Source organism: Mesocricetus auratus, unplaced genomic scaffold (genome assembly GCF_017639785.1).
Source record: "Mesocricetus auratus isolate SY011 unplaced genomic scaffold, BCM_Maur_2.0 Super-Scaffold_100014, whole genome shotgun sequence".
NCBI classification, from domain to species: Eukaryota; Metazoa; Chordata; class Mammalia; order Rodentia; family Cricetidae; genus Mesocricetus; species Mesocricetus auratus.
The window spans coordinates 14,712,833-14,738,228 of NW_024429197.1; the positions used below are offsets into that span (position 1 = coordinate 14,712,833).

The 25,396-nt window shown below is 48.6% G+C and overlaps 1 protein-coding gene across 3 annotated transcripts in view; it reads right to left on the reverse strand.

Moving 5' to 3' along the window:
• The window catches only part of Csmd2 (CUB and Sushi multiple domains 2), a 558,343-nt gene that overhangs the window by 198,255 nt on the left and 334,692 nt on the right, over positions 1-25,396 (reverse strand). For 2 of the 3 annotated variants that reach the window (XM_040756596.1, XM_040756595.1), the window contains exon 13: positions 16,949-17,131. The exons of the other annotated variant lie outside the window; for it this stretch is intronic. In XM_040756596.1, the coding sequence (XP_040612530.1) occupies positions 16,949-17,131 (183 nt within the window). The remainder of the gene's footprint in view (positions 1-16,948; positions 17,132-25,396) is intronic. 3 annotated transcript variants of the gene reach the window in all.

The window sequence follows — 25,396 nt, forward strand, 5'->3', positions numbered from 1 at the left end:
GGGGACTGAGCTCAGTGTGTCACGCGTGCTAGGCCTTGGTGTGGTTAGCGTTAGAAGTTGAGTGTGTTGTCTGTGAGGCAGAAGGCAAGGTCATACTCAAGGACATTGGGAGGGTTGGGGTGGGTTTAGGGGAGCAGAGAATGCTCACTACAGTTTCCACAATCTACTGGAGAACACAGATGGATTGCTGGGCACTGTTGCAGGCCTGACTGAAACTGGTAACCGTGAACTTACAGCAATGCCAATTTGCCTGCTCGGGAGATTTTCTGCAGCAATGCTCACCAGAGCACAAGTGGTCCAATCAAATCCTTCTTGCTTCATTGTCTGTCTCTGGATCAGCACGCTGAGGCCATCTCTGTTGATTGATAACATGGCTAAGTTGCAAGCAGAAGTCTTACAAACACTCCTGCTTCTTCTGCTTTTTGTATGTATATATGTGCATATGTATGTAAATATACACATATAATAAATGTGTATGTGATTTCCCTTTTAAGGAGAAAAATTCATGTAGCCTTGGCCTGGAACTTGCTGTGTAGCTAAGGATGATCTGGAACTGACCCCTCCCTCCACATCTTTAGTGTCAAGATTACAGGTGTGCACAACCTTGCCTGGTTTATGTGGTGGGGGGATTGAACCAATGACCTCACATATGCTAGGCAAGTGCTCTACCAACTGAGCAACCTCCCCAGTAGCCAGTGTAGGCTAATAGATCCCCCAAGTTTTCATATATTATCCCTGGTGTTGGAGTTTGTTGAAAGTTATCATCTAACTTTGTTAGTTCTAAAGAAGCTGTGCACGGACAGTCACCTGGCGGGGCTCATCATTCTTGTAAGACCAGCTTCAGCCTTTGTCCCCTCTGAGAATACAAAAGATGCCTTCTAGAAACAGTGTACGAGGAGACACCCAGAGATATGAACATTTCTGGCTATTTCCATCAATTTACACTCGCATCAATCTTACTCTAAAGTTACAAATTGTACTCAAGGTTTTCCATTTCCTTTTTTTCAGTCCAAGCGTTATTACTTAGCTAGGCAGCATTTGGGCAATGGCGTCCCGACTCATGGAGCTGTTTCTTCCCTTGTGTCTGAAACACTGCCCATCAGCTCTCGACCTCACACACTCCAGGTCTGACTTCTCCATCCCACTGCTCCTTCGAGCTCACTGGGAAGTTTCCTCTCCCACCTGACTCTGGTACACTGAAATGCTTGGGGTTAGCATTCCCCGTTCCTGAGATAGTCTACTGCATCCATGACTCCTAACCTATCCCTCCAAGACAGGCATCTCTCACAAGATGTGGTCTCTGCAATGTGTCTACTGCGCTTGAGTTTCAGTGGGGTGGTGGCACCTGCTGAATGCCACTCACTGTCCTATGGACTGGCTTAGAGATAGAAAGATGTATTATCAAGTCCTTATCCTCAGTGACAGTTACCTCCTAACAGGGGACAAAGGGCACAGTACTGGGGGAAGGGCGGAAAATGAAAGGAATGAGATATGTAACTTTCAGTAAGAGGGTCTGAGGTGGCCTGTCTGAGGTGGCCTGTCTGAGGTGGCCTGTCTGAGGTGGCCTGTCTGAGGTGGCCTGTCTGAGGTGGTGACCTGTCTGAGGTGGCCTGTCTGAGGTGGTGACCTGTCTGAGGTGGCCTGTCTGGGGTGGTGGCCTGTCTGAGGTGGCCTGTCTGAGGTGGTGGCCTGTCTGAGGTGGCCTGTCTGAGGTGGCCTGTCTGAGGTGGTGGCCTGTCTGAGGTGGTGGCCTGTCTGAGGTGGCCTGTCTGAGGTGGTGACCTGTCTGAGGTGGTGGCCTGTCTGAGGTGGCCTGTCTGAGGTGGTGGCCTGTCTGAGGTGGCCTGTCTGAGGTGGCCTGTCTGAGGTGGTGGCCTGTCTGAGGTGGCCTGTCTGAGGTGGTGGCCTGTCTGAGGTGGTGACCTGTCTGAGGTGGCCTGTCTGAGGTGGTGGCCTGTCTGAGGTGGCCTGACTGAGGTGGCCTGTCTGAGGTAGCCTGTCTGAGGTGGCCTGTCTGAGGTGGCCTGTCTGAGGTGGTGACCTGTCTGAGGTGGCCTGTCTGAGGTGGTGGCCTGTCTGAGGTGGTGACCTGTCTGAGGTGGCCTGTCTGAGGTGGTGGCCTGTCTGAGGTGGCCTGTCTGAGGTGGTGGCCTGTCTGAGGTAGCCTGTCTGAGGTGGTGGTCTGGCTGAGGTGGTGGCCTGCCTGAGGTGGCCTGACTGAGGTGGCCTGTCTGAGGTGGCCTGTCTGAGGTAGCCTGTCTGAGGTGGTGGTCTGTCTGAGGTGGTGGCCTGTCTGAGGTGGCCTGTCTGAGGTGGCCTGTCTGAGGTGGCCTGTCTGAGGTGGCCTGTCTGAGGTGGCCTGTCTGAGGTGGTGGCCTGTCTGAGGTGGTGACCTGTCTGAGGTGGCCTGTCTGAGGTGGTGGCCTGTCTGAGGTGGCCTGTCTGAGGTGGTGGCCTGTCTGAGGTAGCCTGTCTGAGGTGGTGGTCTGGCTGAGGTGGTGGCCTGTCTGAGGTGGCCTGACTGAGGTGGCCTGTCTGAGGTGGCCTGTCTGAGGTAGCCTGTCTGAGGTGGTGGTCTGTCTGAGGTGGTGGCCTGTCTGAGGTGGCCTGACTGAGGTGGCCTGTCTGAGGTGGCCTGTCTGAGGTAGCCTGTCTGAGGTGGTGGCCTGATGCTAAGGAGACAGACATCCCCAAGAAGAGCTCTCCAGCCAGGAAGAACTGTAGATGCAAAGGCCCTGTGGGCAGAGGGGAATGAGTGTGGCATATGTGAGGGACAGGGGACTCCAGGACAGCTGGTTATGGTAGTCAGTGGGAAAGGGACATGTGGCGAGCTGCAGAGGATGACAAAGGACAGAAGGGCCGCAGGAAGGAGTTAGAACTGTATTACAGGGACTGAATGAAGTATTTCCCAAAGTCGATGCCTGGTTCTCCCACACGCAAGGACCTAAACGATCTCTGGAATTCAGAAACACTCAGATTTACACTGCAGACACAATGTGAAACCTCCTGTTCCATGTCTCTACCTCAAATGTGCACCCAGAATGAATCTGTGTCCATTTTCCAATTTCCTTCAGGCCTTACCTCTTTGGACGCCAACTCCAGAGGCCCCAGGGAAACATACCAGTGCCTTCTCCCTTATGCCACAGCCCAGTGGCTCTCAGCCTGTGGATCTCGACCCCCTGAGGTCATATGGCCCTTTCCCAGGGGTCACATATCAGATATTTATATTACAATTCATAAAAGTAGCAAAATTACAGTTATGAAGTAGCAACAAAAATAACTTTATGGCAGGGGGTCATCACAACACGAGGAACTGTAGTAAAGGGTCCCAGCATCAGGAATTGAGAACCACTGCCACAGTCCACCAGTGACTAACTTTCTCTTATTGCTTCACTTCAGCATCTCTTGTACCTGTGACATCTCCATCACCCCGCCCCAGGGGTTGGGCCCCTCCCCGAGCTGTACTTCTCCGCTCTCACACTTCAGATCTTGCTCCCTCTGCCATCCATCCTCCATGCTGGCGCCACCTGGATGGTCAGTTTTGTACACCACAAACTCCGCTCTGTTCTGTGCTTGTTTGGAGTGTTCTAAAGACTCCCTGCTGCATAGAGGATGAAGTCTAGACACTTCAAAGGACACAAGACTCATAACGATGAAAAGCCAAATACTTTGATCCTGATCCTCCTTCCGAGTGAGCCCCACATTCCAGACAGACCTTAGAACTGGCAGCTCTACAAATGTGCAATGCTCACCCTCACTCACCCTGTCTGATGTTTTCTCCCTCTGAGGTATTTTCATTTTCTAGAATGCTCTTTTTCTCTTGGTCACCCATAAAATAATTAAGCACCATTTCCAGAGAGCAATGTGGATCCTGCCAACTCCACACTTACCTTTCCTGACTGTAGCCATGGAGTCTGTAGATCAGGTTAACCAACCCCATGCTAATGATATCCATAGTTACATCTCCAGCAGACTGCGGGCTAAAGAGTAAAATTCTGCTCTCCTAGGCTCCAGATGGCCAAGTACCTTCCAAACCAAATCCACTCCCACTCCTGCCATGTTGGCCCCATCTATATCATAACACCCATAGCAACACCACTAACAGTCACCATCAGGAAAACGGGGCTGAGACTCACTACCCATCTGCAGTATGGTTATCACTGGGGGGACACATATGGCTCTGTGGTGGTATATTACTTATTATTTAATATAGCTACTGAAGATCAGAAAAGCGAAGCAGCCAAGCCAGTAGCTCTTACCTCTACCTCAGACCAAAATGGGAGATCCTATCTCCCCGAATCCTCAGAGTGCAATGCAGACTGCACTGCTCTCCACCAAGCCTCAGACTGCAATCCCCTCCTGTCTCCTCCCCCTTATATTCCTTTCTCCACCCAGCCATATCACCCGTCTCCACCTCCCTAGTGCTGGATTAAAGGCAGCCTGTGATTCCAAGTGCTGAGATTACCTTTGTGTGAGCTGCTTTTCTGTTAGATTGGATCAATTTTGTGTATTTCAGTGTGATCCATCTGCCTCTGGCTCTATGGCTGTAGTTAGCTTTGCAGTTTGATCTCCAATTGCTTTATTAGATCATAAATAATATATCACCACATGGTTCTGACTTCTGTTTAATGCAGTAGTCACTGTATTTTTTAATGGATAGTGCTGTTTCGTCCCCTGACCCCTACTCAAAATTTTGGTGGATAATACCCTCTTTTCTACTGTAGCTGACTTTGTCTTGGGCCTGTGATGGATTTTTAGACCATGGAATTGTACAGGAACATGACCCAGACATTTCCAAACAGAAGATCTCAATGCTTGGAGGTGGACTGTGTTGGGGGGATCTCTGTCCCCTGATTGCCTCCTGCCGTGAGAGCAACATACTCTATGCATAGGTTTTCCCTTAGTGTGGGTTCCAGAATGAGATGCCACACAGGGCTCAACAGAACCACAGCTCACATACAGTCCTCATGGACCTTGAGACACTGATTGTTGCAAGACACGGTGACCTGGGGACTGGTGGCGCCACAGATGAAGCTGGCTACTGTACTTCCGACAGGGTATCGGAAGAGAGTAACAGTAAAGGGCTGTTCTTCTGGGAAAGGCAGCCAGAGAAGGTCTTCAGGAGGATACAGATAAGGAAGGGATGGTGACAAGGGCCATCACTATGATGTCACTGGAACACAAGCAAGCTGAGGTAGGAAAGTGTTTTGAGGGGCATCGTGTGAAGGAGAGAGGAGGGAAGGGGTCATTGCATGTGGGTTGCATGGCATGAGGGAGAGAAGGGGAAGGGGTCATTGCATGTGGGTTCCTAGTCCTTCTTGTTCAGGATATCCCTTGGCATCCAAATTGCCTACTTGGCATGGAGTCTATTGAGTCACGGCTAGGGTGGCCATATATTGCCTAGACCAGGAAACTTGAAAAAAAAACAACAACACAAAAGGTGGTACCTAGAACAAGAGTTGTTGTGGTTTTTCCTAAGCAAACAGGGATCTACAGTCACCCCACTTTTCACCTCTGTTACCCAGTCACCAGTTATCCTTCATCCCGTGGCAGCAGTGTCCCAGTATGTTCCTCCTTCATGACTCCCTCCCAGCCCTACATTGCAGCTTTCCAATCAGGTCTGGCAATTAGGGTCTCACCCCTTAACAATGACACCTTGCTACTTTGAGGTGGTTAAGTTCTTGGTATCAAACATTTGTCCCTTATCAGCACCACGTCTAGGAATGACCTGGGATTATCCTGAAGTCAGATAGCTTGTCACACCTGCATAATCCAGCCCACCCAGTCAGTCCTGGTGCTTATCCTAGCCTCCAGGCCCCCAGCATGGCCAGCCTCCCAACTCCACTATCCACAGCTTTTCAGATGCTGGCTAAGGCTTTGTGTTGCCAGTTAATATGAAAAATTCTGGCAGCCCATGAGATAAGGCATGGAGAAGATCCCTTGATCAATATGCCTGGCTAAGTAGCTAAGTCTGAACTCTGGGGCCTGAGTTTTTAGTTTGAAAGCAGACCACAAATTTTTGGTGAATTACATTGAGCTAACTCCAGCTACCTGTCTCCAGGTGGGGCAGGTGTGAGTCCTAAACAATTTGGTTTTGGGTATCAGTTTTCCTCTTGGTGGACTTGGAGGAGAGGCATGCGTTTTACATCAATTGAATCTGTTTGCACATGTATAAAAAACTGATCAATGCCTTCTAAGCTGTAGCTTTGTTGTAAAGACTCAGGGCAGTGGGGCTTGGGCCACAAAGGACAGACTGTGCCTGGTGCTTAGGGGAATGAATTCAGTTTCTAATGAAACAAGGATATGGCCCAGGTCTGTGGCTCAAGGCAGGGTCTTCCCTCGCACTTCTGCTCAGCATCCATCTCCACTGGTCTCAACCAAGATTATCTAAGCAAGGCAATAAGAGACACAGGCCTCCCACCCTCCCTGTGACATTGCTTCTATCAAGCCATACCACAGAACCCAGGATTTCCACTCTCCTCTGTGGGTGGACTGGTCAATCCAGATCTAGAAGAGTCCAGATGAACCCACTTACAGGGATAGTGTACCCCCTGGTCAGCCCCGTTGGCTTCATTGAAGTGATAGACTACATAACCTGAACTGGAGTGATGTGTATTCTGAGTCTAGAGTCTCCAGTGGATAAAAACAGGATAAAATATGTTACCCAAATGATTTAATTTTTCCATGTCCCCAGAAATGTCTGCTCACAAATATTTCTTACCTCTATGAGGTTCACAGCTACCTACGCCCAGCCTTTAAGAACTCTGACTGACTCTCAGTGGTTCCTATCTTTGTCATATGGCCCTTTGGGGCCCTTCTAGCATTAGCTTTAGTTCCTATTATCACGGGAAGTCAGGCCCAGTGTCAGCCGAGGAGAAGGCCAATCTGTCCAAGAGTAGGTGCTATCTCCTGAACTCAGAGACATTCAAGAAAAGGAGAGGCTACATCTCCAGCAGCTCAAATGGTGCTGTGAGTCCAGGCTACTGTGACTTTGAGCCCTTCAGGTCTGTCCTCATCCCTAAGCGCTGACATGTTTCCTAAGGTAGTTTCAGCAGGGGACCTTCATGGGGTTTAGAGCCAGCCACATCAAGTCATACATCAAGCTGCCACCCACCGAAGACTGGGGAAGAACATGAATGGCCATTTGGCATGATCATGCGGGAGAGCATTTACTCCCAAGAGACCGGGCTGCCACACAGAGGCACACAGCCTGAGGAGTCTTTAAGCCTTTGGGGAACCTTACTAGAGTTCACACAGAGGGTGAGAGCTAGCAGCCCTGCCCTGGAAACCCCTTCCCTTGACCCTACAAGATGGCCATTATACGTAAGAGTTGGAGGGACAGCCATAAACCCAAGGCTCTCACAAAAAGGTGAACGAAGCCTTCTTGAGCACCACAGAGCCTGAAGAAACCCACAGCCAAGAAGGCTGATGAAGAATTCTCTGAGGAGCTCAAAGAGCAGGGAGAGGGTATTAGCAGAGCTTCAAACTCCATTCCCAATATAGAAACCGGGAGAACAAATGCTGGTCTGCTGGTTGGCAGATGCCTCCACAGCTCTCTGAGTCAGATGTGGCAGAGCTGGAGGAGAAGGCACACCCAGATTTCTGGGCATTTTACAGACAGAAGAGGGCCTATTGGCTTGATGTCACAGGTAGAGGCAGAAGTGAGGACAATGATAATCCCGTTGCTCCATGGGTACAGGCCACTGAGCATGGGTAGATACCCATAGCCTGGTCAGTTTCCCCAGGCCCTGTTGCACCCAGGCACTCCTTCCTAATGTCTAGACCAAGATTTTGATTCATCCGTGTTCTCACTTTAAATCTGGAAGAACTCCAGAGTTGGAAAGGACTGCAGTTTTCACTCTGCCATAATCTCTCAAGAAGAAGTTGGGGAAACTGCTAACGGGAACACATTTCCTCCTTTCCTTGACCACATATATCATTGTGATGACTTGGAGATCACTTTGCCATAAATGTGTGTTGCTCACCAAACAACCAAGAGCTCCTGGAGGACTGTGAGTGAACCATCCCCGCTACTCCCACTGCAAGCAGAGACCCCCCACAACCATTCTGCTATGTTTAAACAACAGGAAAGCCGAAAATCACTACAAGATGTGAGGTCCAAGTATGGCGCCATTCATCCTGTCCTTGCTAGGATACCAACACGCAGGCTAATATTCCATAGACTCCAGGAGATCATGAAGCCTGGCCAGCCCCAGTGTCTGTCTGATCATAACATGTCATGTCATGTGCCATGGTGCCACACCTCACATGCTGCCATCTCATAGTGCAACCAAACATCTCAGAAACTTCATAAAAATCCCGAAGCTGCTGTCTGATACACAGTAGGTATTCCATGTTAGTGGTTCAGAAATCTTAATATTGAGAACACATAGGAACATTCTAGAACTAAAATTCCTGGACTCAGTGAACTAGGAATTTTGTATTTTAAAATGTCCATGAGTGATGTTAATGATGATCTGGGTTTGAGCCTGTTTGAGACTGAACAGGATCCATGCTGGCCTGATGCTACCTCCTTCTAATAGAATGCATGCAGTGAGCATCCACCGTGAGCCCTTCCTTGCCTTCTCTGCCCCTGGCCAACTCCAATACTTCATACCTATGTTCCAGATGTAGATTTACAGATAGAGTCTAAGCCAAGCTTACGTTGACTAGATTAGTCCATTCCCACAAGCCAGTGACTGAGGTGTGGGATGGCCTCAGAGTCAGCATATGGTGCGTGTGGGGAGAGCACAACTTACCCATAGCCCTCTGGCTGTCCCTCTCTTGATGACACTTCCTCAATGCTATGCCCCAGCCAGTACTGGGTCCCCTGAGCTGGTTCTTGATTTCTTCTTCAGTTTCTGCTCTCAGAAACTGTCACTGTGGCCCCTGCCTGGTAGACGGATACCCACTGCAGGGGTGGACTCTATTATCCAGAAGTCTCTTCTCCCCATACCATATCTGCCTATTCCAACACAAAGGTAACATGATTACAGGACCCGCCCTGGCCTGGTCTGACATTATTGACTCCTTGACAATGCTAGCAGTGGCCAGTGTGAGCCAATTCTTTACTCAGAGTCAGCTCCTTCAGCCTTGAACTTTCTCAGCTCTGTCTTGCTCTTAGCTAGGTCGACCCCAGGTCACCATGGTGCTTCACAGCCATAACCCTCATGCCCATTTCCAGTGCTGTGACAAATATACATCCTACTTCCTGTCTCTCTGGTGGCCCCCTTTTAAAACAGGCCACTCCTCACTGTGTATTGCCAGCAAGGCCAGGCCACAGGTTCTTAGTGGCCAACTTTTTGAGGATTGGATGAGAAAAGGAGGGGTATCCTGGAATTCCTAAAGTCTTTGTGTCCTCTGTGGTCAGTGAGACCTTGATGGAAACCTGGAGGAATGAGGATGTTTCCTTGAGCTGAGGAAGCTCACACAGCTCTCACAGCAGCTCCTGCCCCATCATGAAGTGTTCTCAGGAGTGTTAGTCCTCCACAAAAAGGATGACACTTTCAGAACTTGGCCCATCCCAACCCTGGTTCCAAGTATCTGAAAAAGGCAATTTCTGAAGGTTCTAGCTATTGTGATCATCTTTTCTGGGCCAAGAGAAAGGCCATTTGAAATTGGAAAATTTGGGATTCTATCTTTACAGGGAATACCAGGTATCGGATATAGTTAGTTTGGAACAATTGAGGGCTAACTTTATCCAGGCACTGTGCTTGGTGCAGAGGTAGGCAGGATCATGCAAAACTCACCTGCCAGTAAATAAGGCAGGTAAGGAGCCATGGATGTGCCCTGCATACAGCAAATGACAGAGCTGTTATATTTAGACAGATGCAAGTAGGGGAAGCAAAAGAGACTAGGTGCGAAGTTGTGTATTAGGGAAGTGTCTATTTTCTTCAAGTTAATTTATAGTTTAACAGTCGCGCACACACAAAATCCCAATAGGCTTTTATTTTTACTCTGACAAAACGATTCTAAAATTAATCTTGAACAACAAACAGATGAGAATAACAATGACTATTCTGAAGGAGAAAATAATTAAGGGAGGAAGGAGTCATTTTTAGCTGTGCTAGATATTAGAACATATTATAAAACAACAATTAAAATTATTCAATACCAGGGCCGAGACAGACACAGAGTAACAGAACAAAGGGTGAGTCAGGAAAAAGACTTAACTACATTCGAGGATTTGGAGCATGATAAAACAATCTATTTTCCTCAGATCACAAGGGAGGAGAATTACTTAAAAGTTATGTTGGAAGACTGCCTAAGAATTTGGACAATATTATACATGCATCCAAATAAACTCCAGATGGATTAACGAATTACAGCTTAAAAATCAAACCACTGACAAATCACTAAAAATAGGACAAACCGTCTCTCAGATTCATGGCAGAATGATAACTTTGTCAGTTTTGGAAGGAAATCACAAATATTGAGGGATTTGTCTACATGGAGATGTAAAACAACTTTATAGTGCAAAACAGCAAAACACAAAAGTAAGGAACATAAGATTGATTGGTAAAGTGTGTGTGGGAAGGCCACGTGGTGCTCCTGTCCACACAATGGAATGAGAGTCTTCCTACTGGAAAGGAAAGTGGCAGCTTCCTAGAACTACACACTCCTTGGGACAGGATCCAGGGCTGACTGATGCCCGTGTCTAGTGACCAATATGGAAATTCCAGGGTGCCTCTAACACCTCTCTCAGACCTGCTCCAAAAGGGACTCCAAAGCTCTTGCCAGACTTCACTGCCATTGGGTCCCCTTACCCCCCATTCACATGTACCTAGAGCAGCCAACTGCTCTAGGAAATGCTGTAGACCCAAGCACTCAGGTTCAATGTGTGTGCAAGTGTGTGTTTGTGTGGACATGGATATGAATGTATGTGCATGTATGTTTGTACAGATGCACATGTGTTTATGTACAGATGCAGGCTTATATGCACAAGTGTCTGCATAGATGTACAGGCATGTGCTTGTGTGTGCATAAATTTATTTGGGTGTGTGCATGCATGTGTGTGTGTGTGTGTGTGTGTATGTGTGTGTGTCCATGGGGCATCCCAGCTTTACCCAGGCCTACAGTTTCCCAAGGGCCCTCTGAGAACCCACTACTATTTCATAGCCGCCAGCTTTTCTATCAGAGCCCCTACTCTGCCACTGCATTCTCAGGTCAGGTCGTCTAACAGGGATGGTGTCCCTGTCAGCTGTGATGAGAGGACCATTGTAGTCTGCATCTGTGGTGGAGCCTGCTACACACAGACCAGTAAAATGAGACTCACACAGAAGCAACCTAAGTGCACCTGTCACACCAAGACCTCTGTTGGAAAAATATGATCCACAGGGACAACTCAATTAAAATAATTGTGTTTGTCTTCCATGGAAAGAGTTTCTGGGGGTCAAGCCCTGAGTCTCTCACTCCTGGGTTCATAGCCTTTGTCATAATCTTGGGGAGTTCCCAGTAATCGACTGATATAAGCTATAGGGGTACATTCAATATATACTTATTAAATTCCCACACTTCAAAAGGCCACCCACAAGTATGGAGATATAACGAGGCTGCTAAAGGTGATAAGCTCTCTCCTATGTCACCGATAGGAAGAAAGACACAAGGTTGTTTTCTCTGGAAAAGTGAAGGCCGATGAGGACAGAATGAGATGCCACACTTCTGGAAGGGAAGACCACACATCTTAAACCTATAGATTTTTTCACTGGCATTATGAATGGGTATGATACTTGGGGTTTCGCGAGTGACACGACAGTATATATTCATAGAGAGTTGTAAAAATGTTCATCCACTGGCCTGATCACCTCACTTCTGGAAATTTATCCTAGAAAATAACTCAAGGAAGAAGCCACATGCATGAAGGTTTTCATTACAGCCATATATAAAGCAATTGAACATAATTGGTATCATGAGCCTTGGCCATTAACTAGACAGACTATTCCACTGGTTCAGAAAAGGTAAGCGAGGCACACAACACGGTGTGGGCTTTGAGACACAGTATAGAAAATGGTGCGCCCAATGCGATCGCGAAAGGTGTGAATGGATGCGAAGAACAGCCTTCAGCTGCCAGGCCGCTGTGTAACCATTTTTCACTCAGAGGAGGGAGACTGAGAACATTTTACTTAAATCTTGGAAACTGTATTTAAATCATCCTATTTACATAAATGTAAAAAGTTCCAGACTATACCAAAATCTTGTATTGGGTATTGTTTCCTGAGCTGTGGGTGCTTCTGGATATAGACTTGTAGCATGTGGTATGGGCAAGAGCAGTCACCCCCAGGGTACTCCAGTTTAGACTATAGCTGGGAACAGACACACCCTCTGGTGCCACTGACTTTGTACACAGAGAACTGTTCAGAAAATGAAGATGGGTGGAAAAGTGGTGGATAGAAGGAATGAAAAGTGGAGATGAGGAAAAAAGGGCACAGTGCCGCTCCCCTCAAGGTCGTGGACCTACCCTGCATGGATGTGTTGCTCTCCTGACAACCGTTGCTAGCTTCTGGGAAACCCAGCCTTGTACCTTATCCTAAGTGTTCTTTCTTTGTCCCTGCTTCTCAGATGAGCCCTCAGATTCTGGGAATCTGAGGTGATGGAAAATGTATGGGACTTGGGGGAGAAAATCTGGTTTCTGATTGCCACTGACTGCCTCAAATTCTCTCCCACCATGTGATGGCTGCATGGCCTCTGAGTTAGTACCTTTCCCTGGTCGAACTTGCTTTTTTCATCTATAACCACAGGGAAGAAACGCTCTGCAACACTGGAGGGATGAGGGAAGATTCACATCTTCCCAACGACAAGAAACAAACAAACAAACAAAAAAAACCAGCCTCCTCCCCATCACATGCTCTTTCATCATCATGACTCTTCAGACTTTAACCATAGCCCCCCAAATGTGTCTTGAGACAATAGTAAGCTACCCTAGAGCATGGCCTTTTATGTGGGATAGATTTGCCACCAAGGAATGTCTGCCAGTGTCTGGAGATGATTTTTGTTGTCTCAGCTGGTGCATGAAGTACGTGGAGTGCTTGGAGTGTGTGGTGCTTGAGTTCAGTGTGGTAGACGGCAGAGATGCTACTAAAACAAGACCCAGCAATGCCCTGGGACAAAGTACCAACATTTCAGAGCCTGAAAAATCTGGAATAACTAACCTAACAGCTGAAAGGTCATTGTCCTGATGGCCCTATGATCCAGTCCAGACCTTTCTCCAGTGCAGAGGTGGGGGTTGGGAGCAAACTCGGGGAAGGACAGGCAGCTACCAGGAGAGAGCTACTTCTCATAGCAACCCCAGCTTCCCTTTTTTCCCATCAACACCAGCATCTTCTGTGGTCTCTTCTTAAGCACTCAAGGGTTCAATTATCTCTGGTTGGACCCTTACGACTTCGCTGTTGATGCATAATTTGAACTGGAGACATCCCAGGAGGCCCTGCCTTCTCCTTTCACACATGCACCCTATATATTAAGATGGCAGCAATTAGGATTCACACTTTCTTATGGGCTTCCGGATATGGGAGAGGAGAGCAGGCTTCTGTGTGCTCCTGGCCAGGCTCTGGTGAAAGCTGTTTGGCAACTTCTTGGGAAAGTGGCTGCTAATGGACTGATAATTGGTTTTCTGCCTCCATTATGAAGTGTGAAGTGTCAACAAAGTATCAAGGACTATGTAAACCACCCTCACAGTTATTCGTATCTTCCTTCCCACTGTCTCTCTGAAATGACAATGACTGCCTGCCTGAAGATGCCTAGAAGGGACCTCTGCAATCTCCACTAAGGATGATGCAAAGACAAGCAGAGATTCTACAGGGTAAGGTATATGGGTTCCCTATCCAGAGCTCTGTCCTCAGGACAGCCACGGTGAGCAAACTCCCTAAGTAGAGATGGAACTGAACAGCTCTGAAGCCCTGAGCCTGGCACTTGGCTCAGGGCAGACAGTCAACATGGCTGACTGGATGGAGAGTGCTTCTACACCAGACTGATACCGAGCAGCAATCCTTGGAGAGGTGGACTGACTGAGGAGGACACGAAAGCCAGAGGTAAGGAGCTGGCTCTGTGTGCTCAGTTGGAGTACTTCAACGTGAGACGCGGCAAGATGGTCTGCTGAGCACCCACCACGGCGAGGGCATCTCAAGTCAGTGAGCGATGCTGAAGTTGCTGCTCGCTGTGGAAAACGCTCAGCACTGTGAAGGTGGAGTGGCTGTGTGTGGACTTGGCAGGATAGCTCCCTGGGAAGGAACCGTTTTGAAGGAAATGCTTCCACTGAAGAACAGTGCGGTACTTTACACCTCTTTGAACAATCATTCGAAGACATTTCAGCCATCAAAAGAATTTCTCCGGTCCCTTTCTAACTCCTCTGAAAGCGAGAGCAACATTGTTTGGCTAAGTGCTCTGCTGATAGTTTACTGTGACTAATGTGGGGGTGACTCTCCAGATGAGCCTTTTACCGGAGGTACTTTTGTGTGTATGTGTAAGAAACACTCTACGATACAGACAGACAATTTCACTATTTTATATTTTTATGGACATTTTTAGACACACACACTCTCTCTTTTTTATTGATCAGAGACTGTGGTGTATGTTTGATCTAGAGTTGAGAGCAGGAACATCTCTCAAAGTATGACCTGTGCTGTGATGACCCAGTTTGTGGACCAGTTTCCAAGTATTCTCCATGGAAAGTGTGGAGGCCTCTCTTGTTACAGTTATCTTTGGCTATAAATATGATCCTGGAGATGCAGACACTGGGGAGTTAGAATGGGGTGGGGCACTACCCTACTAGGTTAGTGAGTATCTGGTGAGAAGATGCTCTGGCTACTGCTGGGAAGCTCAGCTAGGGGTTAGAATTGGGTCTCTAGACTTTAAAAGTTGAGTAATCTCAGCACTGTTATTTTACTACTGGACCTTGAACTCCTGGAGGACAAAGCCAGGATCTGTGGAAGCATGAGCTTAGAGACTGGGGATTTGGCAGATAGCAGACAGATGACAGCCCCTTGCACTCATGAGGTACAAAGAGGGGCTTGCTCTATGGTGCAGGGTATGGGGAGAACTGGTTTGACTTGCCTTCCTCCACGCAAGCCAACCTCACTGGGACTTAAGATGTGTTCTTCTAGACACAAGTAAGCAAACAAGCCAACTAATGGAGGTGACTAAAGACACACACTGTCCTCTTCCATTCTAGAACTGTCCAGTGAGCATGTCGTGCCGCTGCCCAGAGTGCCCACTTTGCGCTTCTTATTAATATGACCTGAGTTCTTCACCTCTGCTCCAAACAATAGAGAGTACAGGATGGACTCACTGTTGTCAGTATAGCCCAATCCTCCTCAGCTGTTTGTAAGCAGAGTTTAGCATGCTGCTTCTGGAGATGAAGGGCCTGCAGGGCAGCACTTCAAGTGGCTCAGCTCTTAGAGAAGATTCTAGAAAAATGTTCTAGAACTACTCCTCAGAAGCACAGCATCAGGTACCTTCCTGGCGGCCTCCAGTGGATACCACCACCCTCCTCCAGCTTGCATTCTGCTTGCTAGCCACATTTTGCTTTGGCTTTTGGGGCCCAGGAGCTCAGCCTCCTTCCAAGTTTGAACCTCCCAGGTTCCTGGCAATGAAAATCATCTTCACCCAGTGTTTCATGCTTCATTCTATCAAGATAAATTTCAAAAATTAAGCTCCATGCTGCCTGGGGGAATCCCACTGTCTGGGCCTTTCCCTCTTAGCTAGGACCTCAGCTAGAACGACATGGTCCACTCTGCTCCCCTCTGCCTAGCTCAGTTCTCCTGTGTTTTCAGAGCTTTTGGTTGCTCACTCTGAGTTGCCCCTGCTAACTACCCCTGATCCTTGTACTCTCAAGGTTCCTAGCACTCAATGGAGCCAACACTGCTAAGTCGATGTTTCCCACCTACACCAGGAGCAGAACTGGGCAGACATAATGCAATTTGATTTTTTTTTTAACTAAGAGTGATTTCATGTGGATCTAAGAGTGATTTGATCTTTAAACCTCTGAAGAGTTTTTACATAAACTTACTAGTTATAGAAAATGCTTTGCCAGACAAAGCAATTATTTTTAGTTCAAGCAGATAATCACTGTGGTATAACCCAGCTCACCCACTCACTCAAATCACAGGAATTTTGACCATCTCCTAGGCTCTCCCATGCCCAACCCCCAGGGGCTCTCAGTCTGTGGTATGCAGAATTCAGAGGTCCTGAGTTGTCCACTAAGGTGGGCGGAGGATCAGAGGGTCAGGCCAAGTGCCCTTCCCTGAGAATTCAAGGAAAGAACGGCGGGGGGGGGGGGAGTTGAGTGTCAAGGGCCAGGAGAAGAAGTGGCAGCCAGAGAAGTTATAACCTCAGACTTCCTGACAGTGACTGCGCGCCTTTACCTTGCCACAACAGCCACTCAAACTTAGAATCTCACTGTGACTAACGACTCCTGATGCTTGTGGCGCCTCAAAGTATGTCCAGCACATACAAGAAGAAGGATGATGGGCTTCCTTCATATCTCCATGGAACAGACCACTGAACTCCATTCTTCTCCCCAAAAGATCAGCCATGCAAGCATTGCTGGAGCTCTCCTCTGTCCCTAAAGCCACACGAGAGGTGGTGATCATGGGAAACATATCCCCCAAGGCCTCAGATCCCTGTAACACTCCAAGGCTGGTACACCACCTGCCAACTTAGAGACATCTTGCCCACCACACCACAGAATGATGTCATGGTGGTGACAAGAATAAGGAGAAATGTCTTGGTCTGACCCATTGAAGGTTATACTCTATTGAAGAAGGTCCCCAAAGGTCAAGAGCTGTAGCCTACATTGTATGCAGGAACCCAGATAGCCACCTTCCTGCAAACAAGGGAAATGAACCCACATGGGATTGTCGGTACCCACTGTAGGTTTTCAAAGACAGGGTCTTAGGTAGGGATCCAGCCTGCCTCTCTGGGGAGCCCATCAGTGGCCACCCTGCTCACTTACACACACAGCCTGGCTTCTTAGCCGACCACTGGTTATTCTTTTGGCACGTGATTGATTTCTGCCCCACCAGCTCAAAGGCAGGCTGGCATTCAAACTTGAGTGTGTCACCATGGCGAAAGCGAGAGCCTTCTCTCCGGCCGTAGGCAGGTATGCCAGGGTCTCCACAACTGCCCTGTTCGATCTCTGAAAAACAAGAAGACAAAAAACAAGAGACAAAAGAGGTGACTTTACATCTGTCCTGGAGGCATAGGTTCCCCTCTATTGCCCTCCTACTATGAGTCAGGGCATGGGATTCCTAAATCCTGCAGGACCATGTCCTAGGAGGATAGGGTCATCAGCTGTCATATGCCTGTGACTCAGTGTCCACACACTGTATCCCAGATACTTTGATATTTTCATTCGTGAAAGGTGGGTGTTATAGTCTTGGGTGTGAAATTTTCCTTGCAGGTTTATTTGTTTGAACACTTGGGAGTCCCCATCAGGTGGCACTGTTTGGGGAGGTTGCTGAATTTTGGGGACAGTAACCTGGTATAAAGAAGTGAGTTGCTGAGAGGGAGCCTTGAGAGACATCTGCCTCTGGTTCTATCTGGCTTGAGTTCTTTGTCCCAAGCTCTGATGTCATGGACTGAGCCCCATCAAGGTGGGCACTAGCCCCATGACATTATAAGACAAAATAAATTTTTTGTCCTTTGATTACATTCTGTCATGCATCTATTCCAGGAGCTAATATGTCCCTAAGTTTGGAGACATCCTGCCTGAGTTGCACTTTGCCTCCGACTGTGAACACTGTTGGGGATATTTTTAAGGAAGGTCCATGTTATGATAAAGCCTGTGGGGAACCTTGGCGGATTCCATGGTAGGTGAGGGTGATCGAGGCGGGGGACAAACATGCCAGACAGACAGAGCTTAGTGAGAAGTTTTATTAGAAAGGGAAATGGGGGAAGGAAAGAGAGAAGAGGTAAAGAGACAGAGACAGGACAGAAGAGAAGAGGGAGACAGAAAAAGTCCTATCTGCCCCAGGGGAACAGCAGGAAAGTGAGTGTAAGTAGGCGGGGGTCTTTCTTTTAAAGGGGTCCTTTGCACCTGGGCTGACCAGGGTACTGTCTGAGTATATTCTGCCAGGTGGCAGGAGCAGGCCAGCACAATACTTGAATCCTTGCATCTGTCTGAGCAGTGACGGCAATCGGGGACAGTTGAGAAGCAGTGGCCCTGTGCAGCCTGTCCTTCTTGCAAACCAGAGCAAGCAGGAATCAATACTGGCTGCCTTCTGACACAGAAGCACTTTCAAGATTTTTTTTGTAGATTCAATTTGAGACAGTAGCAGATAAAAGAAACAAACGACTCATTAAGTACACTTAAAGTTTGCTTGAGACAATTGGTGAGTCAGTCTGTCTCAACCCCAGGAGATGGAACTCAGGAGCATGATGGGCTCATCTCTGGGTGTCAGCCAGGGCGCTTCAGATAAGGCGTCTGTTTTGGCTGCATCTTTAGAGGTTCCTGAGTCATCCTTTGCCCTGATCTGTGCTGTAAGAGAGGGGTGGGAGAGGAGCACCATCTAGGGAGGAAGATGGCCTGCCAGGGGACGGGAGGTCATTGAGAAAGCATCAGATGGTAAAAGGAGACTGTAAGAGACCCGAGGGTTGAGAAAACAGACCTGGAGTCACTAAGGGAGTGTTGGAGAACTTTCCAGGAATCTCAGGAAGAAAGTATCCTTGCCTGCTCAGTGGATGTCATTATGGGTGGTCAGTAGTCAAGGTTTCCAGAAGTCACTGTGATTCTGCAATAGCTTTCCTGCTATGAGCTGTTTCTCTGAGCTGATTAGAGCTACAATGGTTTGGTGACATATGCACAGGCTTCTGACTGTCACATTTACATTATCCCCCAAACTAGGACCCCTTTGTCTCTGCTGAGAGGAGGCAGGACAAAATACGCTGTGCAGACACTGTGTGTGTGTGTGTGTGTGTGTGTGTGTGTGCGCGCGCGCGCACTCCAAATCAAACATCAGGGATTGTCGAAAGTAAGAATCAGTATGACCATGTGCAAGTCCCAAGGGATCTCTAGTAGTTGACCCAAATCTCAAATGTCCCCTGGCTCCTCCTCCTCCTCCCACATACACACACACACAAACACACACACACACACACACACACAGGATGGACTTATATATTCACGCTCCTTTGCAGCTGGATTTGTGTGTGCTCAGGGACAGGGATAGGGCCACACTCAATCATTCCAAGGAAGTCTGATTCAGATTCCAAAACTCCAGTCATCTGAAGGACAGGAAGAAGGGCCACCTGTGACAAAAGTATCTGAAGAAGTAAGTGGCAGAACCCACCTTCTCTGTGTCCCTAAACATGCTGTGGGCTGTCTGTGAGGCAAGAACTGTCAGGGCAGTGGCAGTAAACATTACCTGGCATCTGGAGACAGAGCCCATATTTAAGGTTCCCGAGTGAGGCCTCACAATGCAAAATATACGAGTGGGTACATCTGAGCTGCTGCCTTCAGCTTGTCTGAGGTTCTGACTGGCCCAGGAGAGCATGCATTTTGGGATGGGGCGGTCTTCTTGACCCCCATTGTGTAGTCAAATCTTTTTTGCACATAACCACACCTACCTAATTCCTCCCTATCAGCAAGGCAATAACAGGCCTGCTGTGCATCTCAGCCTGTGGCAGGCGCTGGGGATGGAGGTAGACTCTGTCAACTTGCAACATTCAGAGGGGAAAACATGCTCTAAGACATGGGGTCTCAGGCTGAAAATAGGGTGCAGAGAGCAAGCACTCAACATGCCGAGTGCCTCAAGAAGCCAGTCAGACAATAACTTTTTTCCATTATAATTATTCTGGTAAGGACAGCTCAAACTTACCATGATATAGTAATTACAGAATTTGAAACGTAACTCATAAATCAGTCAGGAGAAGTATGAGACCCACCAAGTGAGGGGAGAAGAAATGTCCCCCCAGAATGGGTCATAATGGATGGCTTTGGGGAGTAGTAGTAGACTATAGCCCAAGGCCAGTTGGGATCACTGAATTGGAGGGGGATGAGCTGAGGAGATCAACAGGGAAGTTAGGGTGGGACAGAAGGCAAAGGACTAAAGGAGACCACGGCTGATGCCGTGGTGAACAGTTGTCATGAGAGGCAGCACCCAATGGGAGAGGGTGGGACTATGGAAGGAGCAGAGATGGGAAAGAAGAGGGATAGGCATAGCCCTGAGACAGCCACCTTTGGATGGTGGTTAAGATACTCTAAAGATGGAATGAGCGTGGATGTAGCCAGGTTTCTGGGAAGAACAAGAGGGAGGGGATGCAGGTGGAGACGGGATGGCTCACTGAGGCTGTGGGGAGGTGAAGAAGGGCAGCTGGAGGCTCCAGGGAGGGAAGCAGCAGAGACCCTGTGCATGTTGGCTGGCCTTGGCGATCACGGCAGAGGCCCTCAGTGACAGCAGTGAACAAGGACGGCGTGACAGTGAGTTTCAGGTAGACAGCAAGAGACCGAGGCCTTTGGTAAAAAGCAAGGCATTAGTCACAGGAAGCAAGCCTGGATACTGACAGGACCTTTCGAAACTGTCACTCTAGAGACCAGGAGACTGAAGCTCAGTGGACAGCCAGCCGTGCACCTGAAGCCGCTAAGGGCAGAACTGACTCTCCTGCCAGGCAGCACTGACTGCCCTGCTCATACAGACGTGAACGTGATAGTGATGCTGACCGTGGGCTGGAGATGCGACTGGTGAAGCCAAGGAACTGAGACTTCTGTTACAACTGTGGCTAAGTGGTATCCAGGGCTACAGGGCAAGGAAGGAAAGGATGGGAGCAGGAGCTAGGGCAGAGACAGGGAGTTCGAGGAAAAGGTAACCATTAGGAGAAAGGGGGCTGACAAGAGAAAGAGCCAAGGGACAAAGGACCCCAGAGAGGGTGGCATTCCCTGGAATGCAGCAGAGCCGGAGGACAAGGCCCACCTCTGTAAAGAAGTGAGAAGATTGAGATCTGAGAGACCAGGAGATGGCAAGACTTGGGGCAAGGGGTGGGGGAGGCAGTGATGATGAGGAAGCAGGGGCTGGAGGCCATGTGACGTCCAAGGAGAAGACCTTGTGGTGGGGACAGAAGTGGAGCTCATGAGCTCCTCCAACGTGATGATCATCAAATGTGAGGGGAGCAGCTGTTAGCCCTGGGAAAGATGAGGAGGGTGGTGCTGACCCTATGGAGGGTCAGACATAGAGGGAAGGGCTCACTGAAGAGCTCAGGTCTGGAGGTGGGGTGATGAGGAATGGGGCAGGTTGGGGTTAGGAATTGGGGAGCTAACTCCAATGAGGGAGAGGAGCCTGGGCCTTCTCCTTGAGTCCATCACTGGGCTGAGAACATAGAAACAGGAGGCAGAGCCTTCCCACAAAGGCTTCTGATGTGAGTCTGCCTGGAGGAAAGACTCCCCCAGGCGAGATGCCGGCCATGTTTGATGTTAGCACTCAGAATTACAAATAGATAAATTCAATTTTGACTTGGAGAAAAATCAGCCTTGCAATTTCCTATTATCTGGTTTAACCCAATTTCACTTTGTAAGTATGTACTTCGTGCTCCTTTGGCCCACCAAAAGCAAGCCAGGAGGCCTCAGATGTCTGCATGTAAGGTGTCAGTGTTCTGTGGGGCCTGGCCTTACTTGCTTTCCCCCTGCTTGGTTGTTTTAGCCCTATCACCCGTGCTAAACTCTCAGGTCTCTCCTCGTCTTCTTGGGCTTCTCAATTTTGATACTAAATTGGAATCCTCCTTTATGACAATGTCTGCGCAGAAGGGACTGTATCATGTATCTCTCTATATTCTGAGCCCTTTGATGTATTCAGAGAAGGGAAACCACTTGGAGAGAGCTGGGATGGGGGTTGGGGTGCCCAACCTAGACTGCTCTCTATTGCCCTTCCAGAGAGCTGTGCTATGTATGTCTGACCTTTGCTTCAATGGTGCCTCAACCCAAGCTAGAACTTCTCTCCTGTTTTCCATACGATCTCCTCAGGTCACCTCCTCCAAGACACTCCCTAGTCCATACCTTAGATGTCACCCACTTCCTCTTTTGGCACTCCACTCTTTCCTTTCATGGTGCCAGTTACCTCTTGTAGCTACTCAACTATTCAAGAAGTGTTCTATTGGTTACTGTCCCAGACACTGGGCATAGAGCAGTGGGGAAAAGGGGCCAGTATTACCCACCTGGCATCTCCCACCTTGTTGGGCATCAGGGACAATCTGAGTCCCAAACTCAACAGCTTTTCTTGTACCAGCCACATGGTCTCCTTGTCTCCAGTTGCCCCCCTCCAGAAGTAAGGCTTATGGAAGCAGACATGGGTTGATCATGTATCACGGACCTTTGTATGTAGCACTCCATTGGAAGCATAGCAGATGTTTGGTGCAATGCATGAGAGAGACCCGGAGTTTATGTAGAGACTGTCAAATGCAAGGCTAAGTAAGCATTGAGGATCCAGAGCTGTTGGGGAACTCTGAACTCTGTACTGGGAGAATTCAGTCAGGTGTGCATGGGGAGGCTTCTTGTAGGCTGAAAGAGAGGCCAGGCTTAAGAACCTCTCTTGTATCTCTATAGGAACCTTCTCCTCGGCCGCTCTTCTAAACACTCTGGCACCCTGGTTCCCTGCATCTTCTCTGTCCCATAATTCCTCACCTGGCTGGCAGTAGCCAGTTGGTGACTCTGCCTCTCTTCTCTATCCCATATTCTTTGATGTGGTACAAGGTCATTGAACGCTTATTATCAGTTTGTACTGCCCCTTGCTCAGTTTCCCCAAGGCTTTCCAAAGTCTTCCTGCTTACGTAGGACTCCGACCCCTACCACCACCCTAGGTCTTATCTTTGGCCAGCACCCCTCTTGTAATTTGTATCTCAGGAAACAGAGTCATCTGTAGGGAGGTGACAATGCAATGATAGCTTGAGGCCACAGCATCCTGGACCCGAATCCTGGTTTTGACAGCATACAGTAGGCCTGGGCCACTTGTTCTTTAACAAAGTAGCGTGGGAATGTGCATGGCGTGGCACACATTTGGAGTCATAGGACCAGCTGCGTGGGAATGTGCATGGCGTGGCACACATTTGGAGTCATAGGACCAGCTGCGTGGGAATGTGCATGGCATGGCACACATTTGGAGTCAGGACAAGCTGCTCGGGTGTTACTCCTCCCTTTCCACCTTGTTTGAAACCGTCGCTTTGTCCACTCCATATGCTGGGTTCACTGGTGAACTTCAGAAACCCTCTTGTTTCTACCTCCCGTTTTGGCATAGAAATTCGGGGCACCTGCTACTTTGTGTGGCTTCTGGGGATCTGAACTCAGGTCCGAACGCTTATATGGAAAGTGCTTTATCTACAGAACCATCTAACTCCCCAGCCTACCATGTCAATTCTTTCTAACCCTTAGCTTTTGTTTTGTATAAAATGGAAATTGTAATAACAGCTCTGCTAACCAGGGTCACCGTGAGGGTTAACTGAGCTTATGTGTATTCAAGTTGATGGCCAAGATGCCCGGGACATGGCGCGGACCCAGCAATGAGGTGGCACTCCCTCATTGTTATCATGGTCTCTGTTGTTTGCAGAGCCCTGCCAGCTCGCCCACGCAGGAACTGGGCACCTGCTGTCTGCTCCTTCTAAAATGAACACCCCCTGCTTGTCTGCCAGACAGAGTCATCTTCCGTGTTGGGCCAAGTACATCCAATCTGGGCCTCCTTAGACCTGTTAGGCCAGCTCAGGAGCTCCTTTGGTGCCCTACTGCTATGGTGATCTACACTCAGGGTGTATGTTTAGTTTCAATCACTATATGGCTTCTCAGGGATCCAAGAAGCATTCTGAAATGCAGGTACTCTACTTCTGATGGGGCCAGGGACCAGAAAGGCATCATTGAGTGTCAGGAGGAAGAGTTTTGGGAAACCAGATTAACACATAAGAGTGTCCTACAAATAGCAGGTGGGAAACTGAGATGGTTATGACCTGACATCTGGTGACACCAGGGCAGATGATGCCCTAAAGAGACTGGAGTGATGCTGGGCCATTGCCTTTGGATTCCTTCTAATCCTGGGGCTAATGCTGCCTCTTTCAGGAAGTGCCACAGTGCTCATCTTCAGAGTTACATGCCAGAGAAGGAGACACGAGCCTTGCCCTCAGAGGCAATCTTGGCATCTTCTCCATACTTGTTCTCAAAACTGACTCCAGTAGAGATTTTAATTAAAAAATGTCCTGTGTTTATGTGTATGTAGCACATCTTCATGTGCATGCTTGTGTGTATGCATGTATGTGCTTCCATGTATGCACATGTGTGAAACTGTGTGTGTGAGTGCTTGTGTGTAGCCTGGAGTTTGATATCAAGTGCCTTCAATGATGATGCATGTTGTTTTCGGATGCAGGGTGTCTCACTGAACCTGGAGCTTTCTGACTCAGTAAGGCCAGCTGGCCCACAGGGATCCACCTGCCTCTGCCTCCTCAGTTTGGACTATAGATGCACTGTGGCCAGCTTTCTACATGGTCCTGGCTATCTAAACTCAGATCCTCATTACTGTGTGACAGCACTTCCCCAGTGAGCCATCTACCCAGGCCCACGCCCATTCAACAAGCCATCTTTCCCAGCCAACATCTGCCTTCTCGCAAGCCTTCTCTGTGTCCTTCAAGGCAGTCTGTTTGTGACATCAGGTCTCCTGAGAACTTCACTCACTTCCCTGGTGTTCTCAAGCAAGGTCAGAGGCCACTCCTTGTGATTGTAGCACTTACTCCATGGAAACAGACTATGAATTGGGTGAGGGCAGAGACAGTTCTGTCCCTGTGATCTCAGTGTCCTGAATAGTGAGTGTCTGTAACACATCATAAGATCTTAGGGACATGAGTCAACAGATGATCTCATTTCTGTCACGAGTCCCCAGGCTGTTGAACATCCTTCCTGAATGATCCTCACACCTCCATCTCCCCAGGAGCAGGGCCCCTACTTCTTCCTCCCCTGGGTCAGTCTTCCAGATCCAGCATCAGGCTTCCAGATCTCAGGCTCCAGTCAGGAAAGCAAGAGACATCCAGATTGATATGAAAACTTGTTAGCAAGTGTGTGTAATTTTATAATGTTTCTGGTAAGTGCTAATTGCCTGTTCCTTAAATATTTCTGGTTCTACTGGGAAGCAAAGCAATTGCAACTGTGAATGCGCTTACCACAGCTGGCTCCCCCATGGAGGGAGACTGTGTTTCTTCTAGGCTCAGAGGGCTCTGGTGTTGATGGATCCTGAGCTTTCTCCCCTACCCAAGCAGGAATGATGACAAGCGGGGCAGGATGAATTTCTGGAAGTAAATGCCCCAGTTTTTCTCCCTAGGGCTTGAGTTTTAAATGATGGAGGAGAAAGCTTTTTCTTTTGGCGTTCATGTATCTGCACGCTCATGTTGTATGTGCACACGTGTGTGTGTGTGTGTGTGTGTGTGTGTGTGTGCACGCGCGCGC